At 40.4% G+C, this 26840-nt stretch overlaps 1 protein-coding gene across 1 annotated transcript; it reads left to right on the forward strand.

Moving 5' to 3' along the window:
• The first annotated feature begins 14620 nt into the window (after positions 1–14620).
• Positions 14621–15760, forward strand: LOC129248903 (uncharacterized). Its single transcript, XM_054888513.1, has one exon. It carries the CDS (start codon positions 14621–14623, stop codon positions 15758–15760), a length of 1140 nt encoding a protein of 379 aa, XP_054744488.1.
• Positions 15761–26840: the final 11080 nt, after the last annotated feature.

Consider the following 26840-nt stretch of genomic DNA (forward strand, 5'->3'; position numbering starts at 1 on the left):
TAGTGCCTCCTTACTCAAGAGTTCCTTCTGTTCAATCATATCGGAGGTACAACATTATTTTGAATATGTCTGTAATGCTGTTACACTTATTGATTGATGCACATATGGTTGGTATCAGATTGTTCACCTGCAACGGGAGTCCAAGTAGCACCTCCAGTGTGTGACGCTCGTCTCGAAAAGGGTCACTTTGGAAGATAACAGGCTCTGCATCTTCGATCTTGTTGAAACAGGATGGGCAGTAGTGGTTGTCTGCAAGCTTAAAATGTTAGAGTTACAACCGAAAACATCCAAGCCCGCTTATAAACTGCGTTAGATAGAAATCAACGTCACCATGTTTCCTGGTAACCCATGGAGCGATTTCAGGTATAAGCCTATAGGTTGACTGATATATTCCATCTATGTGGCCGGACTGCTATGGATTGAAAACTTTATGTAGCTTCTTTCACCTTTAATGGACTTGCTCCCTGCCTGCCATAGAGATGACTAATTTCTCGTGCATAGGTAGTCTTCCGGCAATAACGCAAACCACGTTGTCAGAGACGGTCCTGAACGCGCAAGGGTTAGGTTAGGTTAGGTTGTAATGGTTGCCCAGAGGGTAGGGCCCACTTGGACGAAATAGTTTGGTTCGTCCTTTGTGATACCATTGAAGGACAAAGAGGGGGGAGGAAGGGAAGGGATGGGGAGTGGTGAGTGTTTGTGGACTACGAACGGTGACTAGTCCGCGGTTGTGTTAACCTCATTATGCTGCTGATGTAGTTAATCAGATTTTTGTTATCAACACCTGCTATATCAGCAGGCGCAGAAAAGAAGTGAGAACCAAGATATTTGAATCTTAGTCCCGTGAAGGCTGGGCAGCTTAGGAGCAGGTGCTGAGATGATTCCACCTCATCCTCCATACAGCTGACGCAAAAAGGACTCAATTAATTCCAACAGGACAGTGCCCCGTGATGATGCCCACGAAATTTGAGAGATGACATTTTGTCATCCCCAGGATATCCCTCGAGCGCCTCCTATCCAAACGTGGCCAGAAGGACTTCGCGACCCTACACGTTCGTGTACTTGCCCAGCGTTCGCTGAGTTGGTGCATAGCCCATCCTTCCAGGAGTAGAGCGCAGTTTGTCAAGGGGATCCCGATCCTCTCCTTTCGCAGACACATTGCCTCACAGGTCCCCTGTCTGGTCAGCTCGTCGGCTTCGCAGTTGCCTGCAATGTCACTGTGACCAGGTACCCAAACTATCTTTATGTCGAAGAATTCTGATGAAATCGAGAGTGAGACCAGGCATTCCCTGATCAGCTTCGAATGCACCATAATAGAGCCTAGAGTCCTAATGGCCGCTTGGCTATCGGAGTAAATATTTACCTTCTTAACAGTTATTACGCAAGTAAGTAGCCAGTCAGCTGCCTCTTTAATTGCGGCCACCTCTGCTTGGAACACACTGCAGTGTTCTGGTAGCCTGAATTTGAGTTTGATGGGGAGCTCTTTGCAGAATACTCCTCCTCCAACCCTACCATCCAGCTTCGAGCCATCCGTGAACAGGTTAACGAGGCCCTGTCCCCAGGTGTTGCCCCCGCTCCACTCCTCCCTTGGTGGAATATGGGTGGAGAAAGTTCCGCTTGGACTTAGCGAAGGCACACACTAGTCCGTCGATGAGGGGATGAACTCAAAGTTTCTGAGGATGCTTGAGTGCCCATATGTGAGGTTGAGCTTATAGCCCAAGCCCCTCAGTCTGATTGCGGTACGAGCAGCGGCAATTCTGCCTGCGATGTCTATAGGTACCACATTTAACATTACATTAAGCGCCAGAGTAGGAGTAGTTCGAAGCGCCCCACTGATTCCAATGAGTGCAGACCTCTGGACTCTCTCTAGCTTTTTAACTGATGTCGTCCTCTCCAGTGAGTTCCACCAGACAGTGACTCCATATAACAAAATTGGCTTTATTATGGTATTGTAGAGCCAGATTACAACTCTGGGCGAGAGGCCCCACCTTTTGCCAATTGCGCCTTTGCACCCATACAAGGCGATTGTTGCCTTCCTTACTCTCTCCTCAATGTTGGGCTTCCACGTCAGCTTGCTGTCAAGGATTAGACCTAGGTACTTCACCTTGTCAGAAAGCACCAGCGGAGCGCCGCCCATCGAGGGGAGTTGAGCTCTGGGTATTTTATATTTCCTCGTGAATAGGACGAGCTCCGTCTTAAGAGGATTCACCGATAAGCCGCAATCTGCTGCCCATCGAACAACTACGTTCAGATATCCCTGCATTAAATCGTACAGGGTATCTATAAACTTTCCTCTAACAATTAATGCCTTATCATCCGCGTAGGCAATCACCCTACAGCCCCTCCTCACCAGCTTCTCCAGCAAGGGACTCTTAGTGCTCTTAGTCCGCCGAAACGCCTGTGCTACATGTCTTACTCACTAATTAGTTCAGTTGGGGGAAATAGTTAGGTGCAAATAGCCTTAACGAGTCGCATTACTCAACATAGAGCACAGAATCTACATTAGTTATAAAAATTGAAAGAAAAAAGTCCAACCTGATGTCATGGTGGCTCCATTTATAAAACTTCACTCAGTAAATATCAAAAGCTCTAAGGCAAAAATGATTGAAGAGCTTTCGGAAAACTGAATATGGGCTCCTGAAAATTTAAACTTCCTGAACAGCTCAATTTTCAATGACCTAACTGGCAAAAAACTGTAATCGACGATTTGGTAGTTCCAAAAAACGCATGCTTATAGCATCTCTTGGTTGATAAGAGCCTCTAACTTAAACGTATCTGTATACCGGGTATGTGCAAAAGATCACGAAAAAGCTCTGAGTAGACAGATCTGCCGCAGTCTATTACCTTTTGGGAGTTATTTGTGGGAGATCCAATGTCTTTGGGGCTGTGTAGCTATTCGCAAATATGGCAATGTGGTTGTATGAGATTACTATTATTCGGCTGCCACAGCGGAATAAGTTGGTACGTGACTACCATTCGGGAAGCTAAGTCCTTCTCAACCTGATATTTCCACTGCAGAGGAGGTCTTCCTCTGCTATCAACAGCTGGTACCGCATCGAATGCTTTCATAGTCGGTTCATTTTTATTCACCCGGATGCTATGACCCAGCCAACGAAGCGGCTGGATTTTTATTCGCTGCACCATGTATATCGTCGAAAAGTTATACCGCTCATTGCTCCTACGCCTGCAATACTCGCCGCCACCAACGTGCAAATGTTCAAAAGTCTTCCGCAAAATCTTTCTCGCCTCAACGGATATTGTCATCGTCCAAGCTTCTGCGTCATACGATAGGACGGGCATGGTGAGAGCCTTGTAGAGTGTTAGTTTTGTTCGTCGAGAGAGGACTTTACTACTCAACTGCTTACTTAGTCCAAAGTAGCACTTGTTGCAGTTGTAGAGCGTATAACGAAAGATTCTAAGTGCAAGTATTTCGTAGCACAAGCATTGCTTCCATGGATGTTGTACCTAGAGTTCCACTGGTGCAAAGCGAATTCGCTTTTGACAGCTTTTTTAGGTTTAGAAGACCTATGGGCATAGAACTACTTCTATGGATCTAAACACAAGCATTCGTGTTCACGGAGTATTCTGACAGGAATAGATCGAATATGCCGAGAAGGCTCCAAAATAGTTTGAAGTAGGTAACCAGCTCCGACTCATCTGGACAGGTAAATTAATTTAAGCAGACACGGCAACTTCTCTACACCTCTCTCTACATGACTCACAGGTTGGTATAGGCATACGAGTATGATGGGGTTGCTTACCCCTGAGTATAAGTTAGCGCAACGCGAGCTTAGATTTAAAACAAAGTAATTTGCTTAACAAAGAATAGTTTATATTATTTAGTCACTACCTAATAATATTATATTAAGAACTCCGCCATAGTTAGTACTTTACCCCTCTTTCTAGTCACTTTAAAAATAAATTAACTATCAAATGTGAAACTTGCAACAACTATGCACCGCTTAGCCACATAGCGTGTGTGCCACAAACATCAGCATCGTTCACACCAACTCGAAGTGTTCTGATTAGTTTGGTGCCGTCATAGATGTTGCGTTGGCGCATGAAGCCACTAGCAATGCAATGCGTAGAGTGGCTTTAGCTTTGGCGTCAACTAATTTTAGCAAAATCATGCACCAAATTAAGCAATTTCCATGCGACAAACTACAGACCAACAAAAGCAAATGGCGTAGACCAGGCAGGATTGGGTACGAATGAAGCTTTGGAAGCAGGAGTGATAAAATTCATAGCTAAATATTTCTATGCGCATGTGTGAGTGTGGAAGATACGCGCAAACTCGTGTACACGAACATACTTAAATACGCATAAAAGCAGGTGCAAAGTAAAGTCAGGCAACAGGCAATGGCTGACAAGCAAGCAAACGACATTGTTCAGGTACGCGCACAACAATGTCAGGCATCGGACATCTAAATTGGGCAAACTGCTAAAACGTCGACGGACTGGTACTTGATTATTCTCGGTACTGGTAAGTGCAGCTGTAGCAGGTTTGTATGTACATTTAACTCTCTCTGGAGCAATTTTCTCGTCTGATCACCCCACTACGATGGTGCACTACAAATGTGACCGACTATTGTCTGGCGCGCGCTTTTTGATGTATAAAAAAGATGTTTTTTTACCGGATGGAGCAAATCGAGCTAAATAATGGAGTGCAGCAAACGCACGCCACATAATTACCGATACCACTGCTGGTGTTTCTTTGACCAAGATTTGAGTCTATGGGAAAAGTGAGAAAGGAAATTTAAGAAATTCTTCATTTTTATTTCTTAACAAAAATATTCCATTCTATAAACTTAAGTCTTTAAACTTAATTTTCTTAACTCTTTCTTATTTTTGTATTGTATATTTGACTACATGACACTTAAGTGTGCTCTTCCCAATCCATAAGAAGGGCGATCCTGCAATTTGTGCCAATTATCGCGGGATTAGTCTTCTAAATATCGCCTATAAGGTTCTACCGAGCGTATTGTGTGAAAGGCTGAAGCCCACCGTCAACCAACTGATTGGACATTATCAGTGTGGCTTCAGACCTGGAAAGTCTACCATCGACCAAACATACACAATACGCCAAATCTTGGAAAAGACCCATGAAAGGAGAATCGACACACGCCATCTTTTCGTCGACTTCAAAGCTGCATTCGACAGTACGGAAAGGAGTTACCTGTATGCCGCTATGTCTGAATTTGGTATCCCCACAAAACTAATACGGCTATGTAAGATGACGTTGCTCAACACCAGCAGCGCCGTCAGAATTGGGAAGGACCTCTCCGAGCCATTTGATACCAAACGAAGTTTCAGACAGGGTGACTCGCTGTCGTGTGACTTCTTTAACCTGATGTTGGAGAGCATCGTACGAGCCACAGAACTGAATCGCTCAGGCACAATATTTTATAAGAGCGTACAATTGTTAGCGTATGCCGATGATATTGACATTATCGGCCTTAACAACCGCGCTGTTAGTTCTGCCTTCTCCAAACTGGATAAAGAGGCAGAGTGAATGGGTCTGGTGGTGAACGAGGACAAAACGAAGTACCTCCTGTCTTCAAACAAACAGTGGGCGCACTCGCGTATAGGCACCCATGTCACTGTTGACAGTTATAATTTTGAGGTTGTAAAAAACTTCGTGTATTTAGGAACCAGCATTAACACCGATAACAATGTCAGCCTTGAAATCCAACGTAGAATCTCTCTTGCCAACAAGTGCTACTTTGGACTAAGTAGGCAATTGAGCAGTAAAGTCCTCTCTCGACGAACAAAACTAACACTCTACAAGACTCTCATCATGCCCGTCCTAACGTATGGCGCAGAAGCTTGGACGATGACAACATCCGATGAAGCGACACTTGGAGTGTTCGAGAGAAAGATTCTGCATAAGATTTTTGGACCTTTGCACGTTGGCAACGGCGAATATCGTAGACGATGGAACGATGAGCTGTATGAGCTTTACGACTACATAGACATAGCGCAGCGAATAAAGATCCAGCGGCTTCGTTGGCTGGGTCATGTCGTCCGAATGGATGCAAACGCTCCGGCTTTGAAAGTATTCGATGCGGTACCAGCTGGTGGTAGCAGAGGAAGAGGAAGGCCTCCTCTGCGTTGGAAAGATCAGGTGGAGAAGGACTTGGCTTCACTTGGTGTGTCCAACTGGCGCCGGTTAGCACGAGAAAGAAACGACTGGCGCGCTTTGTTAAACTCGGCCAAAATCGCGTAAGCGGTTATAGCGCCAATTAAGAAGAGAAGACATGATACGAGGTCTGCTATTTAAATTTTGCGCCCAAGAATAAAAATACAGTAAAAAAAACTATTGAAAATGGCTTTGATTTTTCTTTTTTCAAACTATTCTCCTTAGAGGGTCATGACAGGACAATCTTCCCAACTATGTGGGACTGGAACCAGGGGAAGATCTGTACCGAGGCTGTTACCTCTGTCTTCACTGACGGTTCCTAGATGAACTTGGAAGTCGGAGGAAGGGTCTATTGTCTTGAAACTGCCGAAGATTGCTAGTGTTTTTCAGGCAAAAGTCTTTGTGATCCTGCAGACGTGCAAACTGCTTAGGAAACGTGGGAGTGCGGAAAATATATTAACTTTTTTTCACATTGTCAAGCTGCGATCAAGGCTTTGGCAAAGCCATAGTGCAGATCCAAACTGGTCAACTCCTGTAAGGAGGAGATTTGAACTCTTGGGTGTGCAGGAAGCATTTCTTTTCTCAAGGTTCCAAGACATAGGAACATAGAGGGAAATGAAATTGCTGATGAGTTTGTCATAAAGGAGTCAATTGAATTGGTCTCAGAGATCTCCGACCCGGTCATCGGCATCCCACTGACTGGTGTTAAAGGGGAATTGCGCAACTTATTTCTCAGGAAAGCGCAGAAAACGTGGAGCTCCATTTCTTCATGTGCTGTTACGAGAACCTTTTGGCCCGAGTGCAATAGACACGTGACCTAGAGAGTCTTGGAAACTCCCCGCCATTCAGTTTCCAAACTCGTGGCTGTGATTAGACAATTGAATTGAATTCATTTGAACCCAAGCGCTGTGGGACCTTTCACAGCAGGATACTGTAGAGCATTTTCTATGTAATGTCCGGGTTTGGCAGCTAGATGATAAAGGTCACTGGATGCTCCTTTCTTCGATAGACTTGGGCAGTGCTTCTATCTAAATTTCATCAATCTTCTTCAATACATTAACAACTCTAGCTAACTGTAGATATTAGCCCGTTGGAGGTCTCATAATGGTATCAAAACGGCGCTTTAGTACCACTTGGAGAGGGCCAGACCGGTACTTCAACCATTTCACCTGCCTGCCTATTCTCCTTGGAAGTCAATACACTTTAGCTTTCACTTGAACTAGTTTTCAAAGCTTTTCTGCCACTCAGAAGTGTATATCTCCAAAACGAGCTGTTTAAAAGCTTTTTAACAGCTTCTTTTGGCATTGAAAAACGTTGAGCTCACATTTTATTTTTGATATTCGGGAACAAAGAAAGAAATCAATAGGTGCCAAATTGAGGCTTTAAGACGAATTACCCATTCATTTTATCTTTTGAGTGCTCAAAAGATCTCCTATGTGCGGCGATACGTCAGAGCTCGCATTTTCTTGCTGAAAGATGATTCGTCTTCAGCGATAGGTTTTCCTTAATTCTTCGACAACTTTCGGCAAATAAATGGTTGTTTCGCATTCTTGAATTCTGAGTGATTGTTTCTCTAGAGGTACATTTGCGGTATGACCTGATTTAAAAAAAACAAGACGAGCAACCATTTGCTTTGCGATGTTTCGTCCGCGAACAACTTTTTTTGGATTAAGCGCACCTTGGACCACCCATATTGTCGATTGCTATTTTGTTTCCGGTTCATATGCATACGTCTAAGACTCTTTACCTGTTATGATATCATAGATGTGCTTTGAACCACCGCAGCGGAGTTTCTTCAATATTTCTTTACACCAGCCGATAGGAGTCCGTTTTTGAATAATCATCATATACGAGAAAAAGTCTCCTTGACGACTAAATATCCAGACAAAGTTGAATGTATGCTGGTCCCAGTAATGTCCAAAGATTTGTCACATGACGATCTGGAGTTATCAATTTATGCACAACAACAGTTTTAGATGGCCTTCACAAGATTCATCCTTCAAACATCGACGACCACGTTGGAACTCCTTGTATCAGTATTTCACAGGTCCCCAAAAAAGTGAAGTAAGTTGATCAATGAGTTGATCTTGTCTCGATAGTCTACGGTGAAAATCGTAATAAATCATCACACGAAAATGTTCACGAGTAAATTCCAACTTTTAGACGAATGAATTTTTCAACTCACAGAAAAAAAACAAACAAAACTCGTTAGTGATAACATTACATATAAGTTTATGCTAAAATTTACCTTACTTTTTGATAAGAATATTGCATTACAGTTCATCACACGTAGTGTTGTAAAGGCGTAAAATATAAAAAATGGACGAGTGCGATTGAGTTATAAGTATTTGAGCGTGCCTTTCTTCAGGCCGGATTTTCTATACCTGCTTGACTTTAAGGCGATTTTTTTAAATTCGTGTACAATTTGACCGATCGGTTTCGAATTTTTTATTTAATTTTGTTTTTTGTTTAATTCTTTTTAATAAAAGATTAACAAATTAGCTGATTTCTTTTTTTTTGTGCGAAAATTGGGTTTTTTCAGCTTGGAATTGCGTCGAAAAATGGAAAAAACGAGAGCAAATTCTCACAGACATACCTCGAGAAACATCTCCTTTAACAAATGCATTTTGATTTTTTTGTTTCAGTTCCTTCTGTTCCGAGTTATGAAGTACAACGCAGTACCATTTTTTTCGCTTCAACGCTATCTGTATCACCGAAAAAAATTTTGAAAAACATGCCTTCCTTCACCGAATTAATCCTACCACCCCCTTGAACTAAAAAATATCCTTGATGCGCCGCCGGCCGCAAAGGCAAAGTGTACAGGCGCCAGTAGTGAGCAAAACACTATTAGAGAGCACACATTTTCATGTTCGCTTTGCGCATCACACAGCGAGCATACACACAAATAGCAATTTTTTTTTTTTAAACATATTACTTTTCTTTTAAAATTTTAATAGTGTCGGGAAATAATTGGTATACCTACTTTTTAATGCAGAATGATAGAAAACATTTCAGTATTTTATAGTCAAAAAAAACTGAATCCAATCCGTTGAGTCATTTTTGATTTATTACAGTTAGAAAATAAATTTTATGAACACATTTCGGCTCACAGCCACGCCTCACATGCAAGATTGCGCAATTTATGACAAAACAAACCTTTCAGAAAAGACTAGCAGTAAAATTAAAAAAAAAAGCCGGTGCAAATCGGATCACTTTGTGCATAGGTATTAGCGTACATACACATTTTGGGATTTTATTTAAAAGATAGAGAGATGCAATCGACTCAGTTTTCACACTCATAACAACTCTGTCGAACTATGTCATTTACTAGCTAAAGTATACAACCAAAGCAGCTTTACACTTCCTATGCTCAAAATTTGGGTAAATTGTAGATTGCACTTTTCCAGCATCAAAGGATTACCCAGAAATTTGTTTCCTCCTTTCAAAATAAAAAACGCATATGAAGGTGCTAATAATAACAACAACAACAAATCAAAGCAAAAAATAGGAAGTGCTTAATAGAGAAAGTTGCAAAATAACAGCAAGACCAGCACGAATACAAAAGAAATAACAGAGAAAAAGTAACAGGAAACATCCACTTGATACACTGAAAAATTGGAAGTAAGCAAACATTATGCACAGTCATTTGGTCATCATCAAAGGTAACGCACACATGTATAAGTATTTAGAAACATACATGCATACATATGTACATACATACATACATACATCCATACATATAAGTGCTCGTCCTTTTAGTCCCTTGAATTCACCAGAGCAACATTAGCGTAATTTTCACACTCCATTTTCACTATTTTGAGGCTACTGAAAATTTTCCATCTGCAAATTGAAATAAATCTGTTTCGTAACAGTAACGTGTTTTATTTCTTTCTTTGTATTTATTTTCCTCTAATGGCCTGTGGAGCACTTCACAGTCGCATAGGGAATAGAGGAGCTGATTTGGTGTGGTCTGTGTTATTACATTTCGCTTTTCATTAGGCAAAATTTACACACAATTTCCTGTAATACATTATAAACGAGCTGACAGAAATTTGACACACGACTATTCCTCTTTTTTTGGGAGATTTAAAATTTTGTAAACTGCCGGCGCCGTTCAGTTTGTGATTGCGGGAAGTTCATTTAGTGGAGATGCCAAAAGCAAATTTATTTTTAGATTTTGCGGATAAAACTAGGCAACCAAGTATGGAGTTTTGTTCGGCCAGGTGGAAGTGGCAATTCCAAGAATGTGCACACTCAGGCTAACACAGAAGACAGTTGCATTTCTAATCCATTGCCGAGATATTAAAGAATTTTACATTAGACTGATTTCTACCACTGAAAGATCCTCTGAAGAGCTAACAGAGTATTGAATATGCAAGTGTATTTTAGGGGATTTTCCCTGATTTTATAAACATTATATTTTATTTTTCCTTCCGCAGCTACAACTTTCTCCCATATTTCAGGGATCGCATGGAACCCATCCCAATAGCACCACTCATCTTCTAAGCCCACGAACGTATCGCTGCAATTTTTGATACCCTCAAATGAAGGGAAGCATATTCTGGAGAAGGCAATCTACATTAATCCGAGCAAATATTAGTCAGAATTATAGATTAGATTTCCCATCCGCTATTTTTCAAATGTTTCATAACGATCTGCGCAACATGTGGCCGAGCACTTTCATGATGTAAAATCAATGACTCGTATCTAGTTGCTCTTTTCGATCATTTTTCTTTCAATGCCCATTTTAATTTGATGAGCTCTTATCGGTAGTATTCCCTATTATTGGCTTCACCCCTTTATAATAACTCATAATACACGACACCGTCCTGATCTGACAGAATACACAGTATTACCTTCGACCCATGTATATTCGGCTTTGGAGCATTTTATATTTATTTATATTTACTGACACATCAAGAACTGTTTCGAAGCGATAGATACAATAGAAAAGAAAAGAATAAATAGAAAAGACGTTTCAAAGGGATTGAGAATTTCTTTAGCCCCCTGCGGTCTTTTCTTAAAGAGGTGGACCTTGCCTCAGCACAAAAAATGCTGGGTGCGCACCTTGACATAAAAAATTGTATGATGCGGACGAGGCAGCTTCTAAGATCAAAAGCCCTCAATATTGCGTGAAATCTAAAAGCAACACTAAGAGAGATACTATCCGATAGGATTTCATGCAGTGAGGCTCGAAATAACTCCTAACTATGGCAATAAGGTGGAGTCAACTTCGTTATCTGGGTCATGTCGTCCGAATGGACGATGCGGTCCCAACTGGTGGTAGCAAAGTAAGAGGAAGGCCTCCTCTACATTGGAAAGAACAGGTGGAGAAAGATTTGGTATCGTTTGATGTGCTCAACTGGCGTCGTTAAGCACGGAAAAGAAACGACTGACGTACTTTATTGAACTCGACCAGGCGGGTATCGCGCCAATCAAGAAGAAGAAGAAAGTGGAGTCATTAGCGTTTACTACTCAGTTTCAAGAATGAGTCAAACATAAATTGATGGAATTGATTTGCTAAAACGAACTATTTTCAAAGCGAAAGGTAACTGCTGACGAAAAATGAGTCGCGTACGAGAACAGCAGCCGGAAAAGGTCATGATAAAATCGCACCGAGTTGGCCTAAATGATACCCAATCTTGGACTAGCGGCTTAGAATGTTTTACCGCGTGTTTGGTGGCAATACAAGAGAATCATAAGCAAATCTCCCATCGAGCCAAGCGCTCAACTGTTAAATATTGGCAAAATTGTAACAGGCGTTCGATCAGAAGTGGCTAGAATTTGTCCTATAACCAGAAAGAAGAAGAGAAAATAATATCGGAGCGCACATACTTTTAACGAAGCGTCAATAGGTTCGAGAAGTTGAATAGGATGTTATATCGCATCCCCCTTGAATACTGGCTGGTCGAAGAAACTGTTTCGATTTATAGTGATACCAGATCAGAGTCATATTTTAGCAAAAATATGCATCGCTCAAGAACGCGTACTGGCGTGTATGTTGGCAAAAACCCTCTTAGCAAACCCTTCTTGTGGGTGCTGACCGGGTAATGGGCAACATCTTTCCCTTGGCAGGCTAAGCTGAGATCTTTTGGAGCGTGTCCATGATCATAGAGCGGCCAGTCACGAGATGCGGTGTGTCTAGCAAAGACATATAGTGTAATCGTGCATATACATCCACGAGACGAATACATACGCTCACACTATATGAGTATGAGTCCTCTCTCAAGTCACACCTTTGAGGTCCCTGGCAGTAGGCCAATAGTTGTCTTACCACAAAAAAACCAATGCTGGGGTTCAACAAGCCTGAAATTAAGTGGTCATAAGTCGAGCATTAGCAAAATGTTTTGGTGGTACAAAACTCGCCTCAGGAGAGGCGTGTGAGCATGAGCTGGTCAAGTTTTTTAACAGTAGGAACGAGGACGTTTTGATTCATAGTAAAGTTGTCTTTCCAAGGGATAGCCATTATCGAAGAAAACGGAGCATATTTGATCGAAATCGACTTATCGCAGCTGTGGAAAAAAAGCGAAAAACGAAAAATATTCACACTACTTCACTTGTACTTGTAAGAAATTGATGAATTTCACCATTCTTTCTACGCTGCTTTAACTTGTCAAAGCTAAAAAGAAATCCTGTTCAGATTACAGAAATTTATCTTTAACAGCACTTGGCGCAAAACAGACAATACACAATTCTAAATATTTTCTTCCGCAAAAATAACTTTTATATCCGCTTATGGTGTGACAAGAGATTCTGGATTTTCATGCTTCGATGTGTTTTCTTTTTTTTTTTTGTGTTGTTTTCTTTTTTTGATTTCAACAATAAAAAAATCCATTCATTTACTCAGCAGTACAGTGACGAGTTGAAAGCTTTTGTTTTAGAGCAAACGCGTGCATATGTATGCGTGTGTGTGTGTGTAAATGTGTATGTGTGCATGCAGTATTATACCGCAAACCATGAGGCCACAAAAATATGGAGGTAAATCTGAATATGTGTGCTGACGTTAAAGTAATGCTCATTTTTTATGTTCCATATGCAGATAACCATACGACTATAACAACAACAACGTACCCCTAAAACTGAATTCGCACACAAAAGGTGATGTCGCTTGAAGTGCTTTGCGGTTGGAAATTTGGCGCAATTCGCTCGTTGCGCTAACTACAGTGATGGCTTACCACGTATCCGACATCCGACATACACACAGACACACACAGCCATGCATGCATGCATACATAGATACGTACATACATGCATTTGAATAAATAAACATTTAAAGCTACAATTGCGTACATCCATTTAGTTATTTGTTTAAGCGTCACTGTTAGTGTTAGACAGCATATGAACCATGCAAATGTGTGCCAAAGTGCTGTCGAGCGCCTCAATGTATGCCTTTCTTTATTTTATTTTGGTTTTTCATTTCATTTTATGTCATTTCCCCCGTTTCTCACTAACTCTCCAGGGTATATTTCCTGAGAGTTTAAATGTGCGAATTTCACATTCCTTCCGAATAGCACTTCAAAAATATAAAAAATATACAGAAAAATTCCGTGATACGTGGAAATGTAACCGCAGTCGACGAGCTTTCAGACACGCTTATGCGCTAACGCTACCTCATGAGCACAAAGCGTGTTAGATAATTGTGTTTTCTTTGCGTACTTTTTTATTATTATTATTTTTTTTTTTTGTAGCTTTGATTTGCCTTGCCAGGTTTCGTGTATGTAATTCAATTTATAAAAAGTGCTCGTTTTCTTTATTTGCTGCAGAATTACTGTTAAAAATCTCTTTGGCGCATAATTATTACGATATTTATTTGTGTATGTATGTGTATGCGTGTACTTTATTCAACTAGGAATAAGTGACGATAAGTGGAAAGGATGCAAGCGAAATTCAAATTTAAAGCAACATTCACTCAGTTCTTTTGAAAAGAGTCGGTGGCACATTTCTCACTTAAATTTCGAATAAAACAAAATGAAATAAAAAATAATAATAATAAAAAATAAATAATAAAAAAGCTTAAAAACTACTAACAAGGTCCCTTGGGGGAACCTGTTATCCCTATAGGGCGCGTCCCCAGGTGGTGGATAGGGGAATGCCTCCCAGATATGGAAGGTAGGAAAGTAGGTCTCCCGCGAATCACACAGGTCGAAGACGTAAACTTCGTTAAAAAACTCCCTCAACCCAAGGTGTAACGCGACCCGTGCCTATTGGGTGGGTTTGGCAGCCGGGGGATAAAACTAGGCTGTCTTTTCACGGAGCCCTCCTGACACCAGGCCGCCTCAGGTTGTAACGGTGGCCTTACCATGGTATGGGGCGCTGCCATGGCGGACCGTTTATTTCCCCTAAATGCTCATTGGTCACCGCACATGGCGACATGTGCAGCCTTCTGGAATGGCAGGTGACCGTACGAAACAGAATGAACAAACAACAAAAACAAATAAAAAACTCGGATAAGGCTACAAACGGACGGACCCAAACCCAAAACGAATGGATAAACGGACGCACCCATTGACACAACAGTTGGACAAATGGACAACACGGACCGACACCAACGAACTGAGAAAGTTGGGAACTTCCTCTGAGGGCGAACTCTTGGCCTCAAGCCAAGAGACGGTTGATGGCAAAGCTGTGAACCACAGCACGCCATCAACCTTAAATCAACCATGCACATCCGCTGATGCCAAGGGGCAAAAGCGCGAAAAAGTTAAAAAAGGCCCGTCCAGGTATAAGCTTTACCAGAGGTCTCTGACTATTCTCGGAAGAATAAACAAAAATGAGGCTGAAGGGAAAACTCATCCAAAGGACGCGGCCGATAAGGCAGAAGCCGTGAAACGCAATCGTTCGCAGGACGAAAGCGACAAGCCAACGAAGAAGCACAAAGTGTCGGTTCACACCGCTTCAATACCAAAACCAACCAAACGCTCATTTAATGAGGTGGAACGGGATCACCTGCAAATAGCGTCGGTTGATGAAATAACTAACCGCGGTAAACCTGCATCGGATAAGTGGTCCGAAATCGAGTCACGGCTGTCCCGCATTGTCGTCGATCACGTCATGGCGAACCCGGAGGGTCATGTGCCAGGATTTGATTCAATGGAGGTGGTCCGCGGATACAGAGTGATCAAGTGCGATGATCAACTATCCCTTAACTTCCTGCAAACAGTTGTGGGCAAGATCCAGAGCGACTGGGAAGGTTTGAGGCTCAAACTCATCCTGGCCAGCGAAATCCCTCGACGGCCGAGGGCTCGCATCTGGATTCCGAACATTGAATTCGAAGCCAAGCAACTTAGTCCATACCTGCAGGCACACAACCGCACTGTTCCGATGGATGACTGGAGCATCATCAAAGCGGAGGCTCCGCAAAAGAACAGTGTATCCTTCCTTCTCCAAATATCGGAGGAGAGTATCGAGCCACTGGGAAAAGTGGACAATAAACTTCGGTTCGGCGTCAGGAAAACGCAGCTGAAGATATTCCGATCTGCAAATCCGGAGGATGAACAAGATGAGGTTGACGGCGCCAACGAGTTGCTCACAGGCATGCAACTTGACGACGCCGCATCTACCAAAAACGATGGCGTTAATGAGCAGCACCCGGGAGTGCAGCTTGGCGATGCCGTCGAATTGTAAAGCGACCAGCAGCATGGGTCTCAAGGTTGTCCAAATAAACCTGCAGCACTCGCGAACTGCAACGGACAACCTAACCGTTCTCCTCCCGTTAATGTGCCAAACTATCTCATCCTTTAGCTCTTGGATTGTTGCTGGCTTATCGACGTACACCTTTTTTTTCAAATAACCCCAAAGAAAGAAGTCCAACGGTGTCGTTGACGTTTAGGTGAGGTTAACCACCCTTTACAATAGATCCGTGTTAAAGACCTAAAGCACAGGAACATATTGAAAAGTTGATTTGCTTCTAATTTAGTTTTAATATTTTTTTATAAAAATATGATTCACACTTTCCTACAAAAATCATATACACCCGTGGTCAGCTAATTGGAAACGCAATACTTCGACCAATTTTGCATTATTTCCTTTTGTTTTTTTTTTTAATTTCAATAATTTTTTTTAATTTTTATAAAAGTATGGTTCATTGTCTTACAATAACTATATAAAACCAAGTTTTAAACTTTGTGCAAATTAAAAAACAACTTCAACAAATTTTCCTCAAAGCTTTAAAAATTTCATTCAGAATTTTTATAAAAATGTTTTGGTAAATTAAAATGCATCTTTAGGTTAGGTTAGGCATCACCGCAGCTATCCTATACTTACTCTATTTGGTCCTCTCTAAACCATTGCCTGGCCTTTAAAAAGCTGTCTATACCAGCTAGTTTAAAACTCGCTACATCCGCAATGTTGTCCAGAAAAGCGAGACCGAGCAACTGTCTGATGTCTACTTCACAAAGACATACACCCGCATAAAAGGTGTTCGGCTGTCTCTTCCTCTTGGATGTCCTGATAGCTTCTACAATAGCCATTGGATGGTGCCCCTAATCTACTGGCATATATTCCTATTAGACAGTGCTCAGATAGGACACCTACTACGATTCTTAAATTCTTCTTACTTAATTGAAGTAGACTCTTAGTGCGATTCAGGTTCCCTTTAGACCACTCTTGTCTACTAATAGCGCAGATACAGTTTAATTGTTTCCAGTTGAAATTTTAAACAGACATACCATCAGTCTATTAAAAATTTACATCTCACCAAGGACATGGGTATGTAGACCTTATCCTGACTAATGAAGCGTGGAGCCCAATCTAGCTAACGGATCTGCCTTACAGTTACCTTTAATGTTACTACGTCCTGGCACCCAGAGCAGAGTGACTGAAAAATCGTGTTGGTTTTTGACAATTTTTTGTTTTTTCCATACTTAAAAATATTTCGTTTCAAAGGCGAACTTACTAAAGAGGATAGTGACAGTAGGGACAGTAATTTGTTTATTTTTTTGTTTTCGTCGTGTACCAGCAAAAAAATTAGCAAAAATGTCAGTTTGTTCAGTTTACTTTTTTTTTGCATATTAAAAATTATTTCCAGGAGTTCCAAATATTTATGTAAATCTCATGAAAGAAAATTAAGTAATCAAAACTAAGAATTCAAAATATTGTCTAAAGAGACATCAGGTTTGCCTCACCCACGTGAAGATTTTCGGAATGAGATTTTTAATTTCTTCTTGTTCTTGAAGCTTTAGAAGGCACGTGACTTGTTTACATAAATCAGGTCCATCCCATCACACTGAAATCTGCTAATAGAGAAATCAAATGGCCTATAAAAATTTTGTCCAAAATCTTCATAGTGTGGCAGGCGTTGTGTGGGAGTTAGCACCGCATGGCTGGAAGCACATATCCACCAACTTCAGCTCAAGCCATTTCGGTTGTTATTGTTGTAGGAGCATGAAACATTCGATATACATTTTTTGGGGAAACGACAGTCCTTAACCGGATATAAAACCGAGTGGCTCCGGTAATGTATACTCGATTGTCGTGAAAACGAACCGATTTCGGCATGAAGAATTCATTCAGCATGATTCGTTCATTGATATATGCCCTAATCACTTGTTTTGAGGAAAAAGCGCCACTTTTTGTAGATGGAGTTGGTGTCTGACTGACCATTTAACTCCCATTGCAGAAGCTGTGAGGACCTTTCAGAGAAGGAGACTGTTGAGCACTTTATCTGTAAATGTCCGGGTTTTGCAGCTAGACAACTGAAGCCACTGGGTGCTCCTTTCTTCGACAGCCTAGAGCAGTACTCCAATCTAAATCCCACCAATCTTCTCCAATACATTCACAGCTCAGGCTAATTGTAGATATTTGCCTGTTCGAGGTCTCATAATAGTATCAAAACGGCGCTTTAGTGCTACTTACGGAGTGATAGATTGGTTTACGATGCGCATGTCGAAGTTAGTGCCTCCTTCTCGATATTTTGAAGTGATCGACAAGTTCGAGCCCATCCTAATGATTTTTGATCTAAAATTGATCCAGTGCCTTTATGTTAAGCTACCAAAAATAATTTGGGTAGTAACCTGAAGACGGGTCGTATATTTGCTGCGAAATTCACGTTCAGTTAAAATCACTAAAATCACATTTAGTCAAAATAACTTCTTCACATATAGATATTTTTTGTCACTCTATGAAAATATAAAAAAGGTGGTGTATAACGACATAAAATATAGTACAGCAATATGGGAATATGAACACCAAAAAGATTATTTTTGGTAATATTAGCCCTTTAACTTCCCCACGTATGGGCAGTTTTTGTCACTTTCCGGGGAAATATAAAAAAAGTGTAGAACGGCATATAGTATAGTGCAGTTATTTGAGAAAACTGCGAAAATAATTTTTTAAGGTGGTGAAGCAGTTCACTTTTTTGTCACTTTCAGTGAAAATACAAATAAAAAATGGAAAAGTGGCAATAATACAGCGGTATGGCAATATGTACTGCGAGCATAGGTTTCTTGCTAATATTCTCCCTCTAACTCCTTTAAATAGAGACATTTTTTGTCACTTTACGTGGAAATGCCCTATGATCAAAAAGTACCGGGAAGGTGATGCTGACTGTTTTCTTCGATTGCTAAGGCGGAGTGCACCATGAGTACCTTCCATCGGGCCAGACAGTCAATAAAGAATATTATTTATCCGTTTTTAAGTGTTTAAGAGACGCTGTAAGTCGCAAACGGTCGGAAAGGTCGGCAAACAATGCTTGGATTGCGCATGATGATAACGCGCCATCGCACCGAGCCACCGAATTATGTTGGATTATTTGAACAAACACCAAGTAAATATCATCGTGCAAGCACCGTATTCACCTGATATGGCCCCGTGCGACTTCTTTTTGTTTCCCAAGTTGAAGTTACCACTTTGTGGAAGGAGATTTCAGTCGATAGAGAAGATCAAAGAGAATGCGACGAAGGAGCCGAAGGCCATCCCTTCGTCGGCCTACCAGGGGTGCATGGAGGACTGGGTTAAACGTTGGCACTTGTGTGTTGCTTCAGACGGGTCATATTTTGAAGGAGATAAAATAAATTTGCCTGAAATTTAACTCTGTTTTGTTTTCTTTAAACATTCTCGGTACTTTCTGATCATAGGGTATAAAAAACACACACAAATGTATTTACTTTTTGCAAACAAATATACATATTAAAGGACTTTAACTCGAACAAAAATTGTTCATCTCTATTTGGCCTGAGATTATGCGAGTTAAAGGTTAATTAATTATATTACAATAAATTAGAAATATCTGCATATAATATTTTTGTGCTAAATTTCAAAATACACAAATAAATATACAATGCCATGTAGGAGGCTAATATAATATACATAAATTGGATTCTGTCAAAGAGCGATGAGAAATTCCTGAAATTTTGTATGAAAAAAAATATGAATGAATTTGTACAGCCGTTGGCCAATGTTTTCTATAAATGGCACATTCCGCTGCAATACTTGTAATGAAAGGGTAAATTATTTATATGTATGAGTGTAGGAATGTTATGCGTGCATATGTATGCGCTTAAACGAATATATTTGTAATCCTTTGTATGTATTGATTAGTTGTGTGTGCTCGTAATAGCCACTGGCAATCGATAGCGCAATTCACAAGCATTTCAGTGCCACACGTAGCGTTGGTCTTATTCCAAGTGACCTTGGATGAAAAATGGCAATTTGTTAGTGCTTAAAAAATAGAAAAAATATAGAATATAAAATTGAAACTATTTTGCGCAAATTGGGGAAAAATATTTATGTGAAAATATCAGTTATTTTATGCTAACATTTATTTTTTTTATAAATTTTATGTGAACATTTTTCTCTCTCCCTCTCTTTCGTGGTGATATTTTGCAATTGAAAAATATGTTTGAAAATATTTTTATAACCGAAAACTGAAAGAGAAAACTTGGAAATTTAAAATCCATTTATGGGGTCGGCGGGCGCCGCAGCTGAATGGGTTGGCGCGTGACTGACATTCGGGAATGCGTAGATTCCATCCATGAATAAAACTCCAAAATGAAAAAGTTGTTCTAATAGCGGTCGCCCCTCGGCACGCAATGGCAAAACCACGAGTGTATTTCTGCCATAAAAAAGCTCCTCAAGCTGTGACGTTCGGAATCGGCTTAAAACTGTAGACCTCCAATTTTGCAACAAAATCCAGACGCACGCCTCAAATAGAAGCAGCTCGGTCAAATACCTAACAGAAGTGTACGCGCCAGTTATTTTTTTTTTTATATAGGGGGTGCCATTAAGATCGCCGAGGGTTCCGATACCATTAGGAGAAGTTTTATATTTTAAACAAATTTTAGCCGTATCTCAACTCTATCTTTCAGCCACTTTTTAACCTCTTTAGTAATCCTCAAATGTGGACTTCAAATGACCTTAACTTTTTACTCAATTTGCGCACTTCACACGAGTTACTTAAATGTATGGGAAGTTATAAATTTACAACCAAAAACAGCCAACAATGTTGTCTTACGAGTCCTTATTATCGACTCATACTTATCCATGCATACATAAGTACATAAGTGCAGCTGATGTACATAGACACACACACACACACATCACATTATGCCAATACGTTACAACTGCTAATTTCGTATGATTTTATGCAACGTCTGAGCAATTTATATGCGAGGCCAATATCCCTGCGTCTTCAACATACGAAAATTTACCGACCGGCCAGGTCAGAAGATATATGGGATTAAGCGCACACAACAATGGCGAAAAATCAAAATGCAAAAGCAAAGCCAAATTGTGTGGCGCATGAATCGTTATTTATGCAATGCAGGAAGCAATGAAAGGTTTTCGTGTTGCCAAAAGGTACCCAAATGGCAATAGGACACTGGGCGGAAAAGAAGAAGCGAGGATGCCTTGAGAACAGGATAATCGGACAAAACCCGGCGGCAGGGCAGTGAGTCGATATTAATGGGCGGATAGCGAGCGGACAACCAACATTAAGATAATCCATCGTTGTAGTGCATTACAGACAAGAGGACATTCGGCAGCCAGAGTCTTCGGTCATCTTTTGTGTTGCTGTTTTTTTGGTTGCAGCACTTTTTCTTGCGCGAACTGCTCAAAAGCGCTGAGAAGGATGAAAGACGGAAAGGTGCAAAGGCGATATTTATTACACCTAACGTATGTTTGTATGCGACAGTGCGACAGTGTATTTGTAGGTAGATGTGCATAAGTAGTATTGTAGGAAATGTCAATGTGTGTGTGTGCGTGTATGTGTGTGCACGGAAGGCAAAATCAATTATTTTGCATAATGGAAGATATATCGCTAAAGTTTTTGTGTGGATTCAGAGATTGGAATCACTAAGAAGCTAAGCAAAGTGAAATCAGGAGGTCAGTTAATGAGAGAAATTTATGGCGATGCCAAATTATAAGGAAGACAAGTTGACAAAGAGATAATTTTAGAATGCTTTAAGTTTACAGGCGCGAGTGCTTTATGGCGTGGAACTAAGCGATAGTATTTATTGTTGAATAAGCTTAGAAGATAAGTGTATTTAACCATCGTATCAGTGGGGAATATTGGCGTGTGATGGATGATGGGCTTAAAACTGTAGGCCGCTCCATTTGTGGAAGAGCATCAAGACGCACACCACAAATAGGAGGAAGAGCTTGGCCTAGCAATTAACAGAAATGTATGCACCAATTATTTATTTATTTTTTTATTTATTTCAATAGACGGTATTTCGAAAATGTTGCATCAAATTACTAGTTCTCATGTAGTTGTTATGCTCAGAAAGTGCTGATTTTCCAAAAAAATATTGAACGAAAGAGCCTTCTAAGGTTCCTAAGCTAAATACCTATGCAAAGATGGATAAATAGATCGATATATAAAGAGAAGTTAACACTTCGCCCTTAAGATTTATTGTGCTCTCTACTCTTTGCAATACCTCAGCCATATCCAGTTCATTCAATCAACATCAAGATGATATTGGGCAGGGTTGCGCGTATGCGCCTCTCAACTGGCCGATATTCTTACTTCCTCTACTCGTTAAAGCATCACATTTACTAAGCAAGTGTGATGGTATTTGTAGGAACTGGTCGCAGAATTGACAGTACCAGTTAGATCAAATCCCGAACATAAGCAGATGGCTTCTCAGTTTACAATGAGCAGGAATAATGTTTATGAGAATATTCTGACTCATTTTTCCCTTGCTTTGTTAATCTGCGCCTATTGGAATACCCAGTGAAAGACTTGCCTTTCTTTACTTGACGTTCCCAAGCCAAGAAAGTCGTCTGCTTGCTCTGCCACTTCTTCAAAGCTGCTGCTTTTGTGTTCATTCGTAGAAATACCTAGCGAAACGCTTGAATCTTTATTCGTTATACAACAAAACCTAAACAGCTAATCGTTCCATCGCTTAATTTACTTTAATCTCCCGTATGCAGAAGAATCGTAGTGGCCACCAACCTTGAAATCCAACGGAGAGTGTCTCTTGGCAAGAGGTGCGTGCGTGAGAGAAAAATTCTGCGGAAGATTTTTAGACCTTTGCACGTTGGTGACGGCGAGGATCACAGGCGATGGAACAATGAGCTTTACATTTCTATCAAAGTATAAATTATGGATGGCACCCTAGGGGAGTGCAAAGTTAAGTCTACCTGTTTGGTCTCGGAAAAGCTGCGAAAATTGGGAAACCGAAAATTTTTCAGCAGAAAACTAATGGCTTAAAAGTAGTCAATAAAGCTCGACTCGGTTCCCTGCTCGGATTAAAGTTTCGTCGATGGGCGCGTAGGTTAATTTTTGTCATGCAATGAATTACTGATCACACCGTGAGGGTCTGTCAAGCCAAATCTACCTCTTTGGACATGGAAAAGCTGCAGAAATTCTAGAACCTTAGAATGAGTTTTTAAAAAAATTGTGCCCCGGTAGATGAAAATTCTCTTCCTTGTGCGTAGGTACTTTAAAATCGCAAACTATATAAGTAGTCGACTAATTCAAGAAACCCAGCCGTTTTTGAGCTAGGGTTCCTAGATCAGAACTATATGAGCTCCAACTTGCTAAAGGTGATGTAAATAGTAAATTGATCTGAAGAGCAATTTTTCTCTTTACTCAGCTTCAACGCCCTTTCTACGTTTATGGGCACTTTCTCAGAGACGCGGTTTTCGCCCTCCAACTCATTCGAAAATGGCAGACTCCTTCCCTAACATCGGCCTGGGTTGCAATAATAGCCCATTGCGTCTTCTCCGGAAAAGAAAGCACAGATATGGTTTTAAGATGTACTGCTAAATCTTTTTAATTCATGTCTCAAACTTGGCTCCCTTCAAATATTCATCCCTTCTGCAACTTTATGCAACTACGCCAATCATTAGTTCTCTATCGCAACGCGCTGGAAGAAGCCACAATGTCATTCGATACTTTCGCAAAAATTGCTCGGTTCGAAGAGTTCCTTGAGAGTTTTTATAAAGGCGGCAGGGTTGATCGCACCATCAACTGCATGCATTTAATAAATTTCAAATTAACTACCTTTTTCTTGCTATTCAGAGTCTTCTAAGACACTTGGAACAATTTGACAACGTACACCCTCCTGAGTGTTTTGCTGAGAATAAACAAGATCCAGCTGAGGTTTGTTTATTTCCTCTTGTACCATTTAGCAAAACTCTAGAGTCCGAGCATGCTTTTCAGATACCTGAGCTGCATCTTAATTAACGCCGTGTTCCAGAATCGTTTGTTGCCATGTGATTATAGAATTGAGCTCTTCCTCATCTGGGACAATTTACCGTATAGACACAGCTGGAGGATGCTAAAAAGATGCTTTCAAAGTCCCTTAGCAGTTCTTGAACAGAGAAAATCTCCCTCACATATCGGAGCTTGCACAAAACTTGCCTAATTTGTCTGTTGTAATTAAGGAACTAATTACTTTTGTTAAATAATAGTACGAAGTTATGGAGCCTCAATATCTTTTTGCAAAACGTTCAATGCATAGTCACCGGCTAACGTTAGGATAGGATAAACAACTGCCCAAGCGAGGGCCCAATTGGACAAAGAATCCAATTAGTCTTTTGTGATGCCATACAGAAGAAAAACAGGCACCGGCCTGCTACATATATCTACTAATTCAAGCAGCTAAAATTCAAGCACAAAATCCTCGACAGCGCAAAATGCACAGTGATAGTCACAATAATAGCAACGTAACATATTGCAAATTGTGAATATTTATTTTTTATAAATAAATAGTTCATACTACAACAAAAAACATTAAATCCAAAATTTCAAACTTAAAAAAAAATTCAAAAAAATGGCAAACTTTTTAAGAAGAATTTTTAAAAAAATAGTAGGCATACTCATTGAATTTTGGACAAGTCTCTTTATTTTCTTCCCTTTGAAAAAAGAATTTCAGGGGAAAAAATATCAAAAATTAACGAAAATTTTGCGTATAGCATTTTTAGAAAAAAAGTTTGAAATTTTGCTGAAAATTTGTAGATTTTTTTTCCAATTTTTTACAAAGTTTGTAACCTGGAATTTCATGGTTTTTGTTGTATTACGACGTATATTTTTATAAAGAAATAAAATAAATTAAATTAAAAATAAATAAATATGCGAAACTTGACAATATGTTGCGCTACTATTATTGTGGCCACCACTGTTTGTGAGTTTAACTGTGCATAGATAAGTCAAAGAAGGCAGCATATGTAGGGAATATATACAATATTTATGTAAATTTTACAAATACACACACACACATGTACACATGTACATTTATATTTATATTTGCATTATATTTTGATAGCAATCGCAAGTCGAGTGTAAAATGTAAATGACAACAAATTCACCACACAGACACACAAATCTAATCTCATAAATATAAATACATACAGCTGCATATAAATAAGTATGGATGCACGGATATGTAAGTACTAATTTGGCTACAAGGCACGTATACCACGCAAGTAAACATACACTAGCCTGCTTGTGCGCCTAAAATTATGCTAACTTGCCTTAAATTATACAAACATTCCACAGGATGCGCGGCAGCAGAGAAAGAGAAAATTCGTACATAATTCCAAATTATTGCCGACACACTTTGCAACAACAAGCACACACTCCAACACCTTAAATATAAATGAAAATTTCATAATAATTAATGCAATGCAGTCCAGCTATGAAATATAAACAGAAACAGGATTTGCTACCTATATTTAAGTGCAGATAGGGTTTTAGTGAAAATTGGGAAAATTTGAGGTAATGAGGTACTGCTGTGCTACTCATTTTGCAGCTAGCCGCGAATTAGTACCAAATGGGCCTGTTTGCGGTAAGTCGAGTGGACAATTAACTTTTAAATTTATAAGTACAAAGCTAGTAAAGATCCATGGGTTCTGTTGGGGGATCATGCCGTGCGAAAGGATTTTAATGCTCCAGCTCGGAGAGTATTCGAAACGATATCTGCTGAAAGTAACAAGTAAGAGAGAGACCTCACACTGGACATTAGAAATGCTTTCCACAGTTTAGGATGGGGCGACGTAATTGAAGTCTTAAAGACAAAATTCAAGATCTCGAATAATCTAATGAAGATTATTCGCAGTCATCTAAGCCACCGCGTGCTCTTACGCAAGACGAAAAAAATAACAGCAGGTTGGCCCAAGGATCAATACTGGGACCTGAACTTTGGAATATAAGCTACGATGAAATCCTCCGAAGAGAACTGCCTGAGGATATTGCAGCTGAATAATCACTCGAAACACTGACGTAGCCAAAACGAAGTTAAATTAGGTGATGATCCGAGTACAGACATGGCTAGAGGACCACGTATTAAAACTGGCCACAGAGAAAACAGAGCTAATCCTTCTAGCCACCAGATATGTTCCATTAGAAATAGATATGCAAGTACTCGGTGCCTCTTTATGGACAATTAGAGTGGTCAACTAGACTTAAGATTAGCTCACTGGGCGCACATAAATCATGCTGCCACAAGAGCTGCCAAAGTAAGCGGCATGTTAAGTAAGCTCATGGCAAAACTTGGAGGTCCAAGTCAGAACAAGCGAAAATTTTTAATGGGCACGAGGAACTCGATTTTTCTATACGCATGCGAAATATGGGCTGATTCGCTAGTGGTTTTAGTTATCAGCGAAACCATCCCTTTAGATCTTCTAACACAAGAGCGCAAACGAAGATGTGAGGCACAAATTTCCGGAATTCCAGGACCAAGCTTCTCTGAACGGTACGATAGATGGACAAGTCTCCCTGATCCGATATCCGATTTAAAAAAGTAGATAGAAAGAAAGCTCAGTGAAATTAACTATTACCTCACACAGTTTGTGGCGAACGGGAAAGGTGAACTTACCAAATTGCATTTATGGAAATACTGAAGACGATGATGCGGAGCACATATTCTTCAAATGCGAGAGATGGAATACAGAGAAAACAGCTCTGCAACGAGCTATTGGTGCAAGTACACCTAAGAAATAATGATGATATTATCTGAAAAAGGGGCGTGAAATGGCAACTTATGATGAGGAGCAGCAAGCGTATGTTTTTCAAAACAAGGACCCTGGTCGCAGAATAAGTAAGTAAATGTGTTCTTCTTAGGATGCCGTCTTGAACCTAAACCTTGAAGCACTGCGAAGCAGTCCCGAGGTTGGGGAAAAAATCCAAGGGGTATTTTTAGAGGAATCACTACACACGTAGTAACGACGCCAAAAACATCGAAAAACAAAGAAAAGGCATGCTTTGCGTTGAAAAGTTCAAGTGAAGAAACAATTGGTTTCACTTGGTGTGTCGAACTGGCGC

Source organism: Anastrepha obliqua, chromosome 5, assembly GCF_027943255.1.
Source record: "Anastrepha obliqua isolate idAnaObli1 chromosome 5, idAnaObli1_1.0, whole genome shotgun sequence".
NCBI lineage: Eukaryota > Metazoa > Arthropoda > Insecta > Diptera > Tephritidae > Anastrepha > Anastrepha obliqua.